Source organism: Callionymus lyra, chromosome 1 (genome assembly GCF_982586985.1).
Source record: "Callionymus lyra chromosome 1, fCalLyr1.hap1.1, whole genome shotgun sequence".
NCBI lineage: Eukaryota > Metazoa > Chordata > Actinopteri > Syngnathiformes > Callionymidae > Callionymus > Callionymus lyra.
Window position 1 is genome coordinate 41,001,147 of NC_141818.1, and position 15,281 is coordinate 41,016,427.

The 15,281-nt window shown below is 43.0% G+C and overlaps 1 protein-coding gene across 2 annotated transcripts in view; it reads right to left on the minus strand.

Annotated features, from left to right (window-relative positions):
* Nucleotides 1–438: 438 nt before the first annotated feature.
* The window catches only part of znf827 (zinc finger protein 827), an 86,947-nt gene continuing 72,104 nt past the window's right edge, over nucleotides 439–15,281 (minus strand). Inside the window, exons 11-15 of one of the 2 annotated variants that reach the window (XM_087807781.1) lie at nucleotides 13,859–14,025; nucleotides 9,332–9,541; nucleotides 9,079–9,256; nucleotides 5,065–5,115; nucleotides 4,616–4,763 (exon numbers count right to left, since the gene is read on the minus strand). In XM_087807781.1, the coding sequence (XP_087663907.1) occupies nucleotides 5,067–5,115; nucleotides 9,079–9,256; nucleotides 9,332–9,541; nucleotides 13,859–14,025 (604 nt within the window). In that variant the 3' untranslated portion in view covers nucleotides 4,616–4,763; nucleotides 5,065–5,066. Of the gene's footprint in view, nucleotides 4,764–5,064; nucleotides 5,116–9,078; nucleotides 9,257–9,331; nucleotides 9,542–13,858; nucleotides 14,026–15,281 lie in introns of both variants that reach the window. The other variant, XM_087807790.1, reaches the window with a different exon arrangement.

The window sequence follows — 15,281 nt, forward strand, 5'->3', positions numbered from 1 at the left end:
GAGGAGTTACTTCTTACAGTTTTGGTTAAACAAAAGGTAAACTGAAGGAGGGGTTTGCTTGTTTTTTAATTAAAATTCCCACATTTATACTTTTCAAAAAACTCCGCATCAGAGGGTTGAAAGTATTGATGCGTTAATGAAGCTTCATGAAACAGTGTCATGTTGTTTAGCGGTCAGTAGGTGGCGCCATCAGTTTAAAAATGATGTTTCATTAGAACAGTTGTTCAAAACAAAGGAAAATAGCGCAGAGACCACCATCTAGTGGACTCTGAAGATAATGACACTGCTTCATGAAGCTTCTTCGGACCATCACTAGTTGAAATAGCTGCGGGGTTACCGACCCCTGACCTCAAGGAAACCCTGGAGCAGACCATGTTGTGTGTCTGTGTGTGTGTGTGTGTGTGTGTGGACGTGACAAACAAAACAGCACAAACGTAATATGATGTAAGCTTTACTTTCAAATCCTTTTACATTAAGATCTGGCAAATTGAACATAACATAATGCCAAGATAAACCAATACAAAACGTAAAAGTACAAATGATCTATTTACCAGTTATCGTCACAACCCTGTACAGCCTAGACAAGAGTAAAAAAAAAACTGAAAAACAAAAATAAAAAAAGCTTTGTACAGCGTCTTCAACCAACCTTCAGCGAGAGGCAGAACATAATATAGTCGAGCCTTTTTTCCATTGAACACATACAAACTTAAAGCCAAACTTGGGACGCGAAGAAGTGCCGAGGATTGTGGGGGGTCGAGGGTCGGGGGTCGGGGGGGCGTGTTACACAAGTGCTTGAAAACAAACAAGGTAGCTTAACAGAAACAAGTGCTGCTAAAATAATAAGTGCTTTAACGTTATTGGTGATCAGTTTAAAATTTGACTGAACTAGTCGAGGGGGGCGTAAAAAAAAACAACAACAAAACATGACGCTGGACTATTGACGAGACCTAGAATCTTGTTCACGAGTGAAGGAAGAACAAGTGTTTCATCTCTTTTTTCGGGGGGTAAAGAGGAAGAGACTATTGTCGGCGAGAAGCCAGATTGTGTCCCTCGACCCCCCCAGAGTAGAAACCGTAAGAGCAGCAAAGGGTCTCTTCAAAGACGAGCAAACCTTCTCCAATCTTTATCCGTCTCTCACTTTCAGCGGCTGTCAATCACATTTTTTTTTGACCAATTAACCTTGAAAGCATTCGACCCTGACGTCGCGTCTCCTTTAAGAGAGCTTTTCACCGGGACTCTGGAGGCTGTGATGTCATCAAGAGTGGACCCTGACAATTAGACGGGCCGGTCTCGGGCGGGCTCCCTCCACCGAGGGGCACTAGAGTACAAAAGATGGACGCGAGCGACAGCAGATGAAGAACGAGGGGCCCTCGCTCAGAACAGCACGTGACGGATTAGATCCTAAACTCACATCCTGCGGGGACTTTTTGCATTTGGGTCTCGAGTCGTCGTCCTCCATCGACATTTTTAATGACAGAAAGAAACAAGTAGAAACACAGTATATATCATGAAGAAAACAAACAAATCCCTTCACACAAATGGGATTTTGGCTTGAAGGCCACTTAGGAAGACGAGTGCCACCGATAATGGGCAAAGCTTTTGCTAAATCATCTCGCCTTTTTTTTTTTTCTTCTTTTTTTTCGGACACAAACACATCCTGGAAAAAAAAAAAAAAAAGTGCAGCACTGTGCAAAATTGGCGAATCACTAATTTATCCTCCGGAGGGGATGAAACCGTCTTGTTTTTCGAAGCAGATTATCTTCGACGTCGCAGCTCGTTGGGTCTGAAATTTCTTGTAAACATAAAAATAAAAAGATTTAAGTGCTTTTGGCTTGAAATGTAACTACATGAAGTGCAATCAAAAAAAGGGGGGAGTGACCCGGGAGAGAGGGGGGAGTGAGAGGGGGAGTGAGGGGTTACCATGTTTGCCGGTCGAACCGAAGCTGTACAAGTGCATGGCTTTGCTTCATCATTGCACCTTAGACTCACAATGACGCTCTGGTCGATGCTTCATGTATGTAGAAAAAAAAAAAAAGGCTCAGGATGATAAAAATAAAAAAGTATGACAAAAAAAAGAGACACAAAGGCCACCAAACATACCGACAGTCCCGTCTCCACCGAGAATACACACTTTTTTTTGTTTTCCATGTACAAACAAACAAAAAAAAATACATTCATTCAAGTCATTTTGGAACATTTTTTTTTTTTGTCCTCTCTTATTTTTTTTTTCTCACAAAAAAATTACAAAAAGCACCATTGAATCGGCCTGCGGCGACGCGGCGCTTGAGCCCGGTCGCCTCCACAAAACAGTTTTCTTTATATATCTCTTCGGAGGTTCTTTTGGTGCGTCAATGGTTCGCTCTGCTCTGACATCACTCCGGCCTCGTCCACCTGACCTTCGACCCCGCCTGTCGCCCCGGGTTCACGTGATCACAAAATGAGCCGCTTTTTTTTTTTTGTTTTTGTTTGTTTGGCAGATTTTTCGCCGCATGAATCTTTCACCGCGGACTTTGAAAAATGCTAATTTGAATCCCGTTGATGAGATTCACGTCTTTTCCGCCGCCTCGTCGAAAATGTAAGTAAGTAAGTAAGAAAATGTGAGAAAACATCGACCGTTAGTTTTGTTGAATAATGAGTTTTTCGGTCTTTTCGGAAATTTTTGCCGAACTTTACAAGAGTGAGAGGTTAAGAGTCTAACGGACTGAAGCAAATACATATTTAGAAAAATCTTGTTTAATTCTTGTAATGTCCGTTTTTTTTCCTTTTGAAAATCTGTCTTTTTTTGCATTCATATTTTAGCCTTTTATTTTGAAATTGAAATACATTTATTTTCATGTGAATTTTACAGCAAATAATTTATAGAATTATTTTATATTCAAAATAATAATTATTTTCCATTAGATTGTTTCCCCCCTATTTGTTCATATAGTTATACACTTTTTTTCTGAAATAAAAAATTATGATTCAGACTAATTATAAAAATTACTTTCCTTTCAAATTTTGTTTGCAACTACAAAATCAATCTAATAATAAAAAAAATCTGGTGGTATTTTAAGGATCATTGATTGACACGAACAAAGAACATGATTTTGGACTTTAGTTACTTAAAGGAGTCATTTGTCGACCAAAATAATTGATCGTTTCATTATTAAACTTATTTTAAAAGAACTTTTAGGAAAGTTTTCCTGAGTAAAAATAACATATTTTCTTCCGTTACGAATTTTTTTAAAGCGACAAACGAGACTGAAGGACAGTCGTGTGAACCTTCGCTTCACATCATCTGGTTAGTCGTAATAATTTAGGATGTTTGGAGGTTGGATTAATAACTTCTGTATTTACACCATCATAACCCCGTCACATGGCTCCAGGAGTGACACCAGGCAGCGAATGCATCGTATCGTTTCCACCAAAAAAAAACAAAAACAAAAACCCAAACGAAAGAAAAGGATAACAAAAAAGATGGGAGGGGCTACAAAACTATGTACAAGGTTGATAAATAAGTGCGTGTTTGAGGCGTTTCATCCGTTTCGCTTCCAGATCGCGGAGCAAACACTCGTTATTCCTACGACGTCGAGCGAGTAGAAGACAGAGACAGGCATGCGTCTTTTTCTGATGCATAATAGCAGGAGACAAAAAAAAAAAACGCACTAAAATATCGCCGTCGCAGTTTTTCCCCCATTTTTAGAAAAAGAAAAAAAAAAGAAAAGGCAATAAGAAGATAAACATTGATTTTTTTTTTTCTTCTGAGATTATGGGTCAAAGTTTTCTGTTTCAAAAAGTTCCAACGGATAAGAAAAAGCAGCGTTTTTTTTCCGATATAAAGACGTGTTTTTTAGCATGTACAGCCGTTTCTCTGCGGGTTTGTCTCCAGCTTATCCTGCTGGTCTGATTGGAAAACAAACTTTCAGCTGCGGTGGACAAATCAAGCCACCGTCCCAGCAGTGCAGGGGGAGGGGGGGGCGACGGAGGGTCAGACGGTCTTTGCCTGCTCCGCGAGTCCCAGGTAGGCCAGGAAAGAGTGTTTGTGGGAGGAGCCGGAGGAGGAGGAGGAGGGGGGGTAGAGGTGCGGTCGGAATGTGAGGTGGCGGTCGTGGGTGAACGAGGCGGTGAGGGGGATCAGGTGCTCGCCGTACTCCGCCGGGTGACGACGGGCGGGGGGGCGGAGGAGGGAAGGGTGGCTGCTGTTGGTGACCGGAGAAGAGGCGTCGTTGGCGAGCGACAGGGCGACGGAGCGGAGCGCCTGAGAGGCGGCGAGAGTGGCGAGGGGGCTGAGAAGACCCTCGGCCGGACCACTCTGCGATCCCGCCGGAAGCTCCGCGCCTCCATCCTCCTCGACTCCTCCTCGGCCTCCCGCTCCTCCGCCCGGATGCTCGCCTTTGAGGTGGCGGCCGAAGACGAAGGGGTGGGCGGTGGTGAACTCTCGGCGGCCCAAAGTCTGGCGCGGCGCGTGCTTCAGCTTCTTGTGCAGGTTGAGGTTGTCCTTGCGCTTGCAGCTGTAGGCGCAGCGGTCGCAGTGGAAGGGCCGCTCGCCCGTGTGCACGCGCACGTGCTCGATCAGCTTGTTGGCGGTCTTGGACAGGTAGCCGCACAGCTCGCACCTGTAGTGGTTGCCCAGGCGGTGCCCGCGCACGTGGGCCTCCAGCGAGGCCTGGTCGGGCCACAGTCCCTGACAGATGCGGCAGCGGTACTCCATCTTGCGGTGCGTCTTCAGGTGGCACTCCATGGCCGCCGGACGATTGGTGGAGTAGATGCAGAAAGGGCACCTGGATGAGGGGGTGACGGGGTGAGGCAGGGGGGTGAGGCGGGGGGACGAGGAGGGGGGGCACACACAAAAGAACAGAAGTGCATAAGAAGCTCGGCAACAGCAGCAGCAGAGATAATATGATGAAGAGGAAAAGGAAAAGAATGTTCTTATGTGTGCTTTTTTTTTTTTAATGGAAGGATGCAGTGAGTGTGTGTGTGAGAGTGTGTGTGTGTGTGTGTGTGTGTGTGTGTGTGTGAGGCAGGAGAAAAGACTGGAGCATTAGGACATGGAGGGAAATGAAGGAATGGAGTGGCACTTACATTTAAATAGCACCTTTCATCTGCTCAGGGCCCCAAAGCGCTTCACAAACCCTGCAGAACAGAATCACCTCAGAAAAAAACCCTCAAAATGTTCAAGGCCGTCGCTTCCCCCCCCGCCGCCGTCTACACGACTACAAATGCTTCACATCACTCCAGCAACACAATGGTGGCACCATTAGGATCCGTACCAGGAAGGCACCGGAGAACCTTGTCTGCCCTCACACTTTTGAGCAAAAAATAAGAGGGAAAAAAAACAACCTTCTAGTGTGAAAAAAAAAGCACCAATTTCTCAATATGCCGAAAAACAAGACGTTTTCTTTCATGGTAAGATATCATTTTGTTTGTTACTATTTTTGAACTTTAACGAGCTTTTTAGTGAGGGTCGTCATTTCACCACTTTCGAAGCTGAGGTGAGAAAAAGTTCTTCTGATTCCATATCCGTCGTCGACCCTCACTGGTCAAACAGTTCTGCACGTTATAATCATCACTAGTTAGAATCATCACTAGTTATATCCATTAATAAATATATATATATAAGATTCAGAAAGTAAGTTCAGACAAAGGTCCCTTTTTTTTCCCCCCCAACTAAATTTTTCTTTTAATGAAACTGCTTTTCCCCTGATTATCTACTTATAAATACTATTAAAACAAATATATTTATCTTAATACGTCAAGTGCAGACTAATGAATTTTTCCATTATATTCAATTGTACTTCAAACTAATTTTTCCTTTTAATGGAAACTGCTTTTTAAAAAACGTCTGTCATAGTTTTTCTTGCAATATTATGTCATTCATAAGCCGTTTCCGTCTTTATAAACACATACAGTAGTGAAAATGTATTTATAATTATTACATGTATACATATATTTGTCAATAAACAATCCTTTAAGAATAAATAACAAGCGGTTTGTGTCGATAAGTTGCTGTTTTTAGAGTAAAATGACTTCCGTGTTACAAACAAATTGGTTCCAATCTTGAGTCAAAACGGTGAACAAAACGAGAAACTAAAGATTTAAATTAAGCTGAAAACACATTTCTTTAGTTTCAGAGAATCTACTCAAAACACCTAAATCATAAAAAAAAAGCTAACCTGAGCATCTAATTTCCCTGTCGCACTTGAACGCATCAGTCCTCGACTGCATTTAAACAAGATGGACGACTCGTTATGACAGGAATGAGACGATAAACAGTGAAAATAAAACAAAACTGTTGGTTCTGCACGTGCACACACTGCGCTCGGTTTAATGGGTTCTGGGGAGTTAGCTTTAGCGAGCGGCCAAACCGCGGAGGGAAGGGAAACAACATCATCAGTGTGTGCATGTTGGCGTCACCAGATGGGCTTCATGTTCGCTGACAGGTCTGAAATGGGACATCAAATGTGTGACAGTACAACAAAGGCTCCTGTGGGAGTGGAGGATGGATGGGGGAGGAGGAGGGAGGGAGGAGGGAGGGAGGAGGGAGAGGAGTTTACAGGCGTTGGATTTACACTTGCGCTCGATAAAAATAGTTTTTTTTATTTAATGCAGATTTTCTTTTAAGGATCCTATCTGTTTATCTTCAGCGCGGCTGTCACTTCAGGAGACGTCGTCGCCTCTTCCATCTTCTGAAAAAAGCAGCAGATTTAACAACTTTTGAACGGATGTTCATCGCCTGCAACGTTCCTTCGCTTTGAACCCGATGACGCGAGTCTCACTAATGAACGCCTCCGTCACTTAAACAAATGATTCTTTTACTTCACAATAACGGGTTCAATCTGCACCTCCTGACCGAAGTTCTCCACCCTGTCTGAAATATCGGCGAACAAGAGGTTACGAGAGTCCAGTAGGATGTAATAACGGCTTCAATAACACCTTTAATCACCCCCTGATTTGTTTATACAACGAGTCGTCGGAGGTGGAGACTTCCGGGGGTTGATGATGACACGTGGTGACCAACCTTGATTTTTTAACCAATCACAGGAGAGTGGGCGTGGCTATGGTTCACAGGATCTCGTCCTTCCTGGTCGCTCCCTACGCATCTTCAACTCTGACCTTTCCTGCTCGGCTGCTTTTAACCCCAAAATAATACACTTATGAAGTGACGACACAAGTCGGGCTCAAGGACACAAACATCCAAAATTGAATGTGAAGTTTGAGGTTGTTTTCATTTTTTTTTTAAAGGACGGTTTAATTAAAAAGCATCAAAACCAAATTGGGTTGTAAATTGAGTACTTCTGTGTGTTTGCTGGTCGGTTCTCAAGTGCCGTCCATTAACCTTGACTTTCATCTGGAAGTTCACGTCGAATGTTTTTAAAAAGTCAAACTTTTAGCTCAAACTACAAGAGATGGAAAAAAAAAAAAAAAAAACCTACGAGTTTCAGCAAATTTCGAATCCTTAAAAGCAACTGAAATCATCTCCAACTTGTTCAAATGCAGGCTTTCTCTGGCACTGCTGCTAGCTTTGGGCAGAGGAACAACAGCGCCCGAGGGAAGATCTATTTCCATCTCCTTTCCTCTCCTTCTGTTTGTAGCTGCCACTGCAGACCCAGAGACCACCCTCCAGTAACTCCACATATGCCAGGACTGTACTGCGAACAATGCCATTTGTCACCGGAAACGAAGACCAAAAGCCCAACGGACTATTTGTGCAGTAAAGTTTCATTTTATTTTCAGCCTCCGTTTGATCAAACGCTCTCTGAATCACATATTCACGGAGATTCGTGTCCGCGGCTGACCCTGGTCCACCAGGGAAGTGTGGTTTTTAAACCCGTCACAGGTGTCGCCGCTTGCCACCATTTTGAATTGTCTCGCTCAGACTAGTGCGTCCAAAAGAAAGACTAAACGCCATCATCCTCTCAGTTTAATTCCTATTGGAAGTCTTTGTGACCGTAGACGTTCATGAACTCTGAGCTTTATACGTCGTCAATTCAACTTTAATTACTGAGCAAAAGATCGAATGGGACATTTCTACTTGAAGTTAACCCTCGTCTCGTTTTTGGACTCGTTACCTCTTTTTACGAGGTGTCCCTGAATGCAGCACGGTAGGTTCCATTAGGACACTTGCTGTTCAAAAGTGAGGCGACAACCTTTGGTACCGGTGTAGCTACAATTTCGGTCCCCCCACTTCCTACGTGATGACGTCACACGCTGCATATGCGAACGTCTCTTAAAAATATTTTTTTATGGGTTAAAGAAACGTCAACAGAACGTTTACATGATACTTTTTACCACATAAAACATTTATATTGACGAAAAGACGATTTTCGTCAATATAATCACTTTCCGTTCGTTCACTTCCTGGTCTGACGATCATGTGACTTTGACACCAACAGGAAGTGTTCGCGCTACATGTGATGAAGCCGCTGATTGGCTGAAGCTGTTTTACTAATAATAACGCACAACTGTACAATGTAATACAAACATTCGAGTTCCCAAATAATTTGCTTTTCAAATAACAAAAATGTTAGAATATTCCCCTTTCTATAACTCATTCTATTTAGTCTGTAGTTCGGATAATAAACACCTTAAATAAATTATTTAATGTATATAAGCCAAATATTTGGGAACTCGAATGTTTGTATTACATTGTACAGTTGTGCGTTATTATTAGTAAAACGGCTTCAGCCAATCAGCGGCTTCGTCACATGTAACGCGGTCACTTCCTGTTGGTGTCAAAGTCACATGATCGTCAGACCAGGAAGTGAACGAACGGAAAGTGATTATGTTGACGAAGATCGTCTTCTTGTCAATATAAATGTTTTATGTGGTTAATAGTATCATGTAAACATTCTGTTGACATTTCTTTAACCCATAAAAAATGTCATCACGTAGGAAGTGGGGGGAGCGATATTGTAGGGGGACTGACCGGGTGTTTCTAAGAAAAAAAACAACTATGAACATAATTTGTGTTGTATTGATTGTTAGTATCTGAAGGTCGGTCTGAGGATATAATGCCGACATTAAACCGATGTTTCAGGGTGAGGGAGGGAGGGAGGGGAGGAGCGAGGAACCTCTGTTAGCACTTGCTCTCCTTACTTGAGCCCTCCGGAGGGGACGGTGTGGCACTTCTTGTGTTCCAGCAGCTGCTCTGGCGTCTTGAGGAACTTATGGCAGACGTCGCACTCGAACATTCGCGTGATGAGGTGGATCTGGAGGTGGCGCTCGTACATGCTGCGCGTCTTGCACACGAAGTTGCAGAAGACGCACTCGAAGCCTGCGGGACGAGGACACGGGGCGTCACACCCACAACTCTTCACATATAGTGAGAAAACCTCGTGACTTTTCTTGCCTTTATCCGACTTGTCTTCGGTCCCCGATCCGGAGTTGCTGCCGGAGCTGGATTGGCTCCCCGCCGACGAGGGCGGGGCCAGGAGACTCTTGAGTTCGTCGTTCCCGTGGGTGAGGTCGCCGCCTTCGGAGCTGTTGAGGGAGTCGCTGAGGGCGGAGAGCGACGAAGACGTGCTTTTGGTCTCACTGAGGGGACTTTTCGAGTTCAGACCTGAAGAGGAGAAGGAAGCAAACGGCCGGCGTCACATATTGTTGTGGATCGAAATCAAAACATGGGTGTTTATGAACCGGACTCTAGCGTCATTGAGCCGCTTGAGTTAGAATCATCTTACATCATCTTAACCACCAGGTGCCTCAAAAAGTTTTTGTCAAGTGCGTTCGTCAGGTGAACACTGATGGAACTTAGAAGGGAGACCATAGGTCAGACCCAGGACACCATGAAACACAATTTAGTCCCAAAATTCTAACAGATCACCATTATTTTTTGCTAATAAAATCCTGAATCTTTACATGTTTCCGGTTGTTAAGCCATCATTTTGAGCCAGCACCAGCTCTGTTATTAAAAGTACCCATTTGGTTCTGACCCTAAACTATACACATCCCTACTTAGGTCACGTAACTGATGGTTCTCCGCCCGTTTACCCCGGATTCGCCACTCCATTAGTCGGCAAAATCTAGCTCCACAAGTTGAATTTCGTTTGTTTAAGATGACTGTAAAGCCATCACATTTCATCAAAATCTCAGTTGCTCCCTCTTTACAAACAATTCAGCTCAGCGCAGCACAAGCCGGGAAGAAAGAATAGCACAGCAGCAAATAAAAAGCGTTCTTTTACATGAACGTTTTACTGAAATCTCGAGAAATACAAACTAGCCTTCTTTGATAAACAAGATTTTTTAAGACCAGCACTCGTAACACAACAGAGACAAACAGTGTAAATTAGGCTGATATCATCGATTGAACCATCAATGGAGTCATTTCACGAGTTGGTGGACGACCATCAACACCGCTGCTTAACATGCGCGACACCATCGCCACGATCTTTCTGTAGAGTACACACACACACACATGTGCACACACATGCGTACACACACACACACACACACACACACACACACACACACACACACACACACGCGCTGTCTCCATCAAAAGAAGCACCTCCCGCATGGCTGTCTGCTCTTGGTGAGGTCGTCCAATCGAGAGACAGTGTGCTTTTTATTGATCTCCTTCAGTCTGAGATTTACCAGAGAGAGAAAAAAAGAACTGAGAGAGAAAGGAGGGCAAGATCATGGCCGAAGGAGCTAAGATGGCGGGAGCATCTGAGGGCACAACAAAGGGTCTATCCTTGTGCAGGGATGAGAAGCAGGAGCGTCTGCTGATCCTTCCGTGGCTGAACTTTTACAATGCAGTCAATCAGGGATTTTACACTTGCTGATGAAAAGTTGCCATCAAACCTGTGGGTCATCACCAGTTACAAGTCATCACTACATACAAGTGTTTAAAATATACATTTGTTTCTGGTTCAGAATGTGAAAGCCAACAGAAACCTCATCCTTGAACAGATATAATCTGGAGATAGTTGACAACTATAAGTACCTCGGCGTGTGGCTGGACAGTATACTGGACTGGTCCTGCAACACAGACCATGTGTATAAGAAAGTTCAGAGTAGACTGTACTTTCTGAGGAGGCTTCGATCATTTAACATCTGCAAGAAGCTCCTCTGCATGTTCTACCAGTCTGTGGTGGCCAGTGTCCTGTTCTATGCTGTGGTGTGTTGGGGTGGAAATGTGTCCAAGAGGAGTGTCAACAGGTTGGACAGGTTGATCAGGAGGGCTGGCTCTGTGGTTGGAATGAAGCTGGACTCACTGGTGACAGTTGCTGAGAGGAGATCATTGAACAAACTACCGTCCATCATGGATGATGACAGTCATCAGAAGTAGAATGAGTGCATGAATGGTCCTACCCAGGTGCAAAACAAATAGACTCAGGGACTCATTCATCCCTCGGGCTATTAAATTGTACAATTCTGAGTTCGGGGGCAGGAGTGGAGTAAAAGTATCTTGATGTTCTGTTCTATGTTAGTCTTTGTATCCTTTGTCTTTGTTGTTTTTCTTTGATCTATGTTCTTTGTCTTTATCTTTAGACTTAGATTGTATCATCTTGTTCTTTCTATTTATTTCTCTTGTTCTTATTTTATTTTGATTTATGTTTTTATAAAAAATTGCTGTATGTATTGGCTACTGGAAAAAAACAATTTCAATAAAGTTTTACCTTACCTTACCTTAATCATCTCCTTTACAACTTTTTATAACCCTTTTCACATGAAATTTAACACGTAAATATTGAAATAATTCTGTGTTTAAACTTCTCAAAAGGAGAACAGAAAGTTAAGTGTAACAAATACAAAAACTGGTGTCATAACCGTGCAACTGCCCTTTTCATCCAGCATTCTAAATTCATTACGATCAGTTAGTTTATACTTTTAGCTGGTAACTTGGAAAAGTCTCGCAGCAATTTCATGTAAACACTGTCCTTGAACCCAGTGCTGTCAAACTGTTGTCGTTGAATATTAAAGATACGGTGAAAACAGAAAACTGCAGAAGGCATTTTGTTTAACGTTAAAATGTTACGTGGTGCTGCTTTAATAAGTACTCCTCTATACCGATATTCCGATTGGATAAGTAATCATTTAACGTCAGATCCTAAAATTGTAAAAAAAACAACAAAAAAAAAGGAGCCACAGTATCACGACTAGAAATGTGACTGAAAGATTTCCCCCCAAAAAACAAGATGGCGCTGGCTGAAAACTGTAATTGATCTGTAAGTTAATCCATTAGCTTCACAAAATATTGGTCTTAACATGAATTCAATATTTTCAACTGTTTTCACATCGAGGTCAGGTGTCTTTGTTTTGAATCGATGCGCCCCGGTTTTCATTGAGGCGGTGGTTCCTGCTAATCATTGTGCCCGACGGGAATATGTGGAAGAAATAAAAAGACCAAAGCTGGCATTGGAAAGCCAGATTCTCTTAAGGGCTGAGGGGTCTATTGATTTCCAGACCTCAGGTATGATAACGGTCAACTATCTTCGGGATAAACAAGGCCGCCCTGGCCTCGGATGGACCACACCACGGTCACGGCTGGACTATACGCACAAGGAGCGAATAAAAATGGCGAGAAAAGCGAAAAAAAACCCGGCTAATACTGAAAGAAAGCAGTTTCAGATGTTCGGTATTGATCAGCAGCAGCAGATCTTTTTTTTTTTAAAAGGGAAGGTCAGAAATGTTTTCGAAACCAGATTCTGCTGCTCATCTTTCCCTGTGTCTGCTGGAATTTTGCTGCGCTGAGTTCTTATTGGTTCACGTGGAAGTTGGACCCGATGGCTCGGAGAGGTCAGTGGCCTGGATGTTGCTAATGTTGCTGTGAAGGGTGTGGCTTGGAAGTAAGCAATTTGTATTTATATAGCGCTTTTCCAGACCAGGGTCACAAGGCGCTTAAACAATCAAAACAATACTCAATAAAATATATACTTTAAAGGTCAAGATAATACTGAGAAAAACACAGGAGTCCCAGAAAATCAAGGAAAAGCCTGAACTAATAAAAACGTCTTAAGATGTTTCTTGAAGGAGTCAGTAGATCATCAAACACAGAGAGAGAGGAAGATCATTCCAAAGCTTAGGAGCAACAGCCTGGAAGGATTTCTCTCCTCTGGTCCTGAAGCATGTTCAGGAACCATCAGTAGATTCTGATCCACAGACCTCAGAGCCCGAGCTGGGGTGTAAGGCTGGATCAGATCACTGATGGAAGGAGGAGTCTGACCATGAATAGATCTGAAAGTAAGAACCAGAATTTTAAAGTTGATCCTGAAAGAAACTGGCAGCCAGTGAAGAGTTTTAAGGATCGGAGAAATGCGAGTTCTTCTACTAGAGCGGGTCAGAATTCTCGCTGCAGAGTTTTGTATTACCTGCAGGCGAGACAGATCCTTCTAGTTTAGACATGAAAATAAACTGTTACAATAGTCTAAAGGAGAAGCTTGTGATTAAGAAGCAGGTCTGAGGGTGTTTTTTAACCCCTTTTGCACAGAATTAAAGAGCTGAGCCAGAAGGTATAGTCTCCATTCTCCTACAAACGTAGGGTCCGACCCTGCCAGAAGATCATGTACACCAGTGATATGGGCATCTTAAGGTAGGTGGACCCCTGTGGGGGGAGTGTGACCATCTGTGCGGCTCAGATAGAGTCGCCGCTTCTCTGTGTATCGAGTATCCGGTTAAGTTGGCAGGTATTTCAAAGCCGGGACAGCAGGGTCCACATCCTTGAAGGTTTTCCAGGCAGGTCAACGTCGCCTTCTCTTACCGTGGGCCATGAATTCCACCGTGAAATCGGCGACAATATTTTGAAGAGCCCTTCTCCAAAAATCCAATAAACGCCTTATTAAAGAGTGCTACACTTTTTTTTAGCGCTTAGTAATTGACTGATAGAAATGCCAGGAAGGATCGACGACGAGTCTAAGGAAGTGCGACGGTGTACCTGCGTGTCCTGTACTAATGTGGTTTTTCATGTCGTTCTCCTCCATGCAGACGTAGTCGCAGACGCTGCAGCAGAGCGAGAACATCCACTGCTCCTTGTCCACATGGAGCGACATGTGGCCGACAAACTGGGCATTCAGCTCCGTCTGGAATCCGCACACATGGCAGCTGGACAGAGAACAGAGAGGAAGGGGAAGGGAGATGGCGAGAATGAGAGACAGCTTTAGTGTTAGATTGTGCCCGCATAAATTGGCAAGTTGACACGTCTTGGCCGAGTTTCCGTGTCTGATCAAGAAGTGGTTTGATACGGGAGGGCAGATGTATGTTCGTGGACACGCTGTGATTCCGCACCGGACAACCTACAGGAAGCATCACCTTTTTTTTTTTTTTTCTTTCATCAACATCCGTCAATCGAATGAGTTTGTCATACCAAACACAAACGGGAGCCGTTTACGTGGCTGGAAATCAGCAGCAAGATTTTTTTTGGTTGCGAGTGTGAAGACGACAATGACGAGCAGCATAAAACTTTGGTGTTGCACACAATAAAAGTTTTCTTTGATGAGCAAATATATCCGGTAAAAAGTTTGTTTCAAATGCTATAAATGTGTCTGATAGTGTCAGAGATATGTTGAGTAAAATTAAATTAAAGGAGTTGCTTGGATAACTGCAAATGAGCTGGCAAATTTTGAGTATTTTTCCAAAACCATATATGTTATCGGCAAAATGTTTCTATGAAAGTATTAATACCTTCTTGGTGGAAATCACATGGTAGAAGCGACTTTTTTTTCTCTTGGCCTCACATTTGAAAATGCCTGATGGAAGCTACCAATGACAGTGATTGATAGTAGCTTGGAATAATTATTGATTTGTAGCATCATAAACCTGTCATCTTTGACACGGATGAGTGGAAGCTACAATATCTCCCAAAATTCTATACTATAATGTTTGTGTTTTAGGTGTTAACACACAAACACCAAAAATCAATGGGATTTACGTCAAATGTGATTCTTTTCTGAAAAGCGTTGATTTTTTTTTAAGCTTAAGCTTTTACGTTGTTACAGCTAGAGCTGAACTTGTGGTCTATTTTGCAGCTAAAATGGAAACTTTGGAGGAGGTTTAATTAATTTAAACATAGATATAATACCAAACCATGTTTTTTGAAGCCCATCTGAGGTGACGGCCATCTTGGAAATGCTGTACTGTGTCGCTGTAGTTGAGTGTGCTGAATTATCATTGGTTGATGAAACCGCGGCGAGGCTGCTAATAAGCCAATAAACGCTCGCTTGTGAGTCAAGTCAATTAGTTAATAAATATTAAATCAAAAGATACACACAGTAAAGTAAGTGCTGATAGTGGAATTAGCATTCAAGACCAAAGCCATTTATTTCGCAACCAGACTTCTTTTTTTCCTTTCTTCTGCTCCC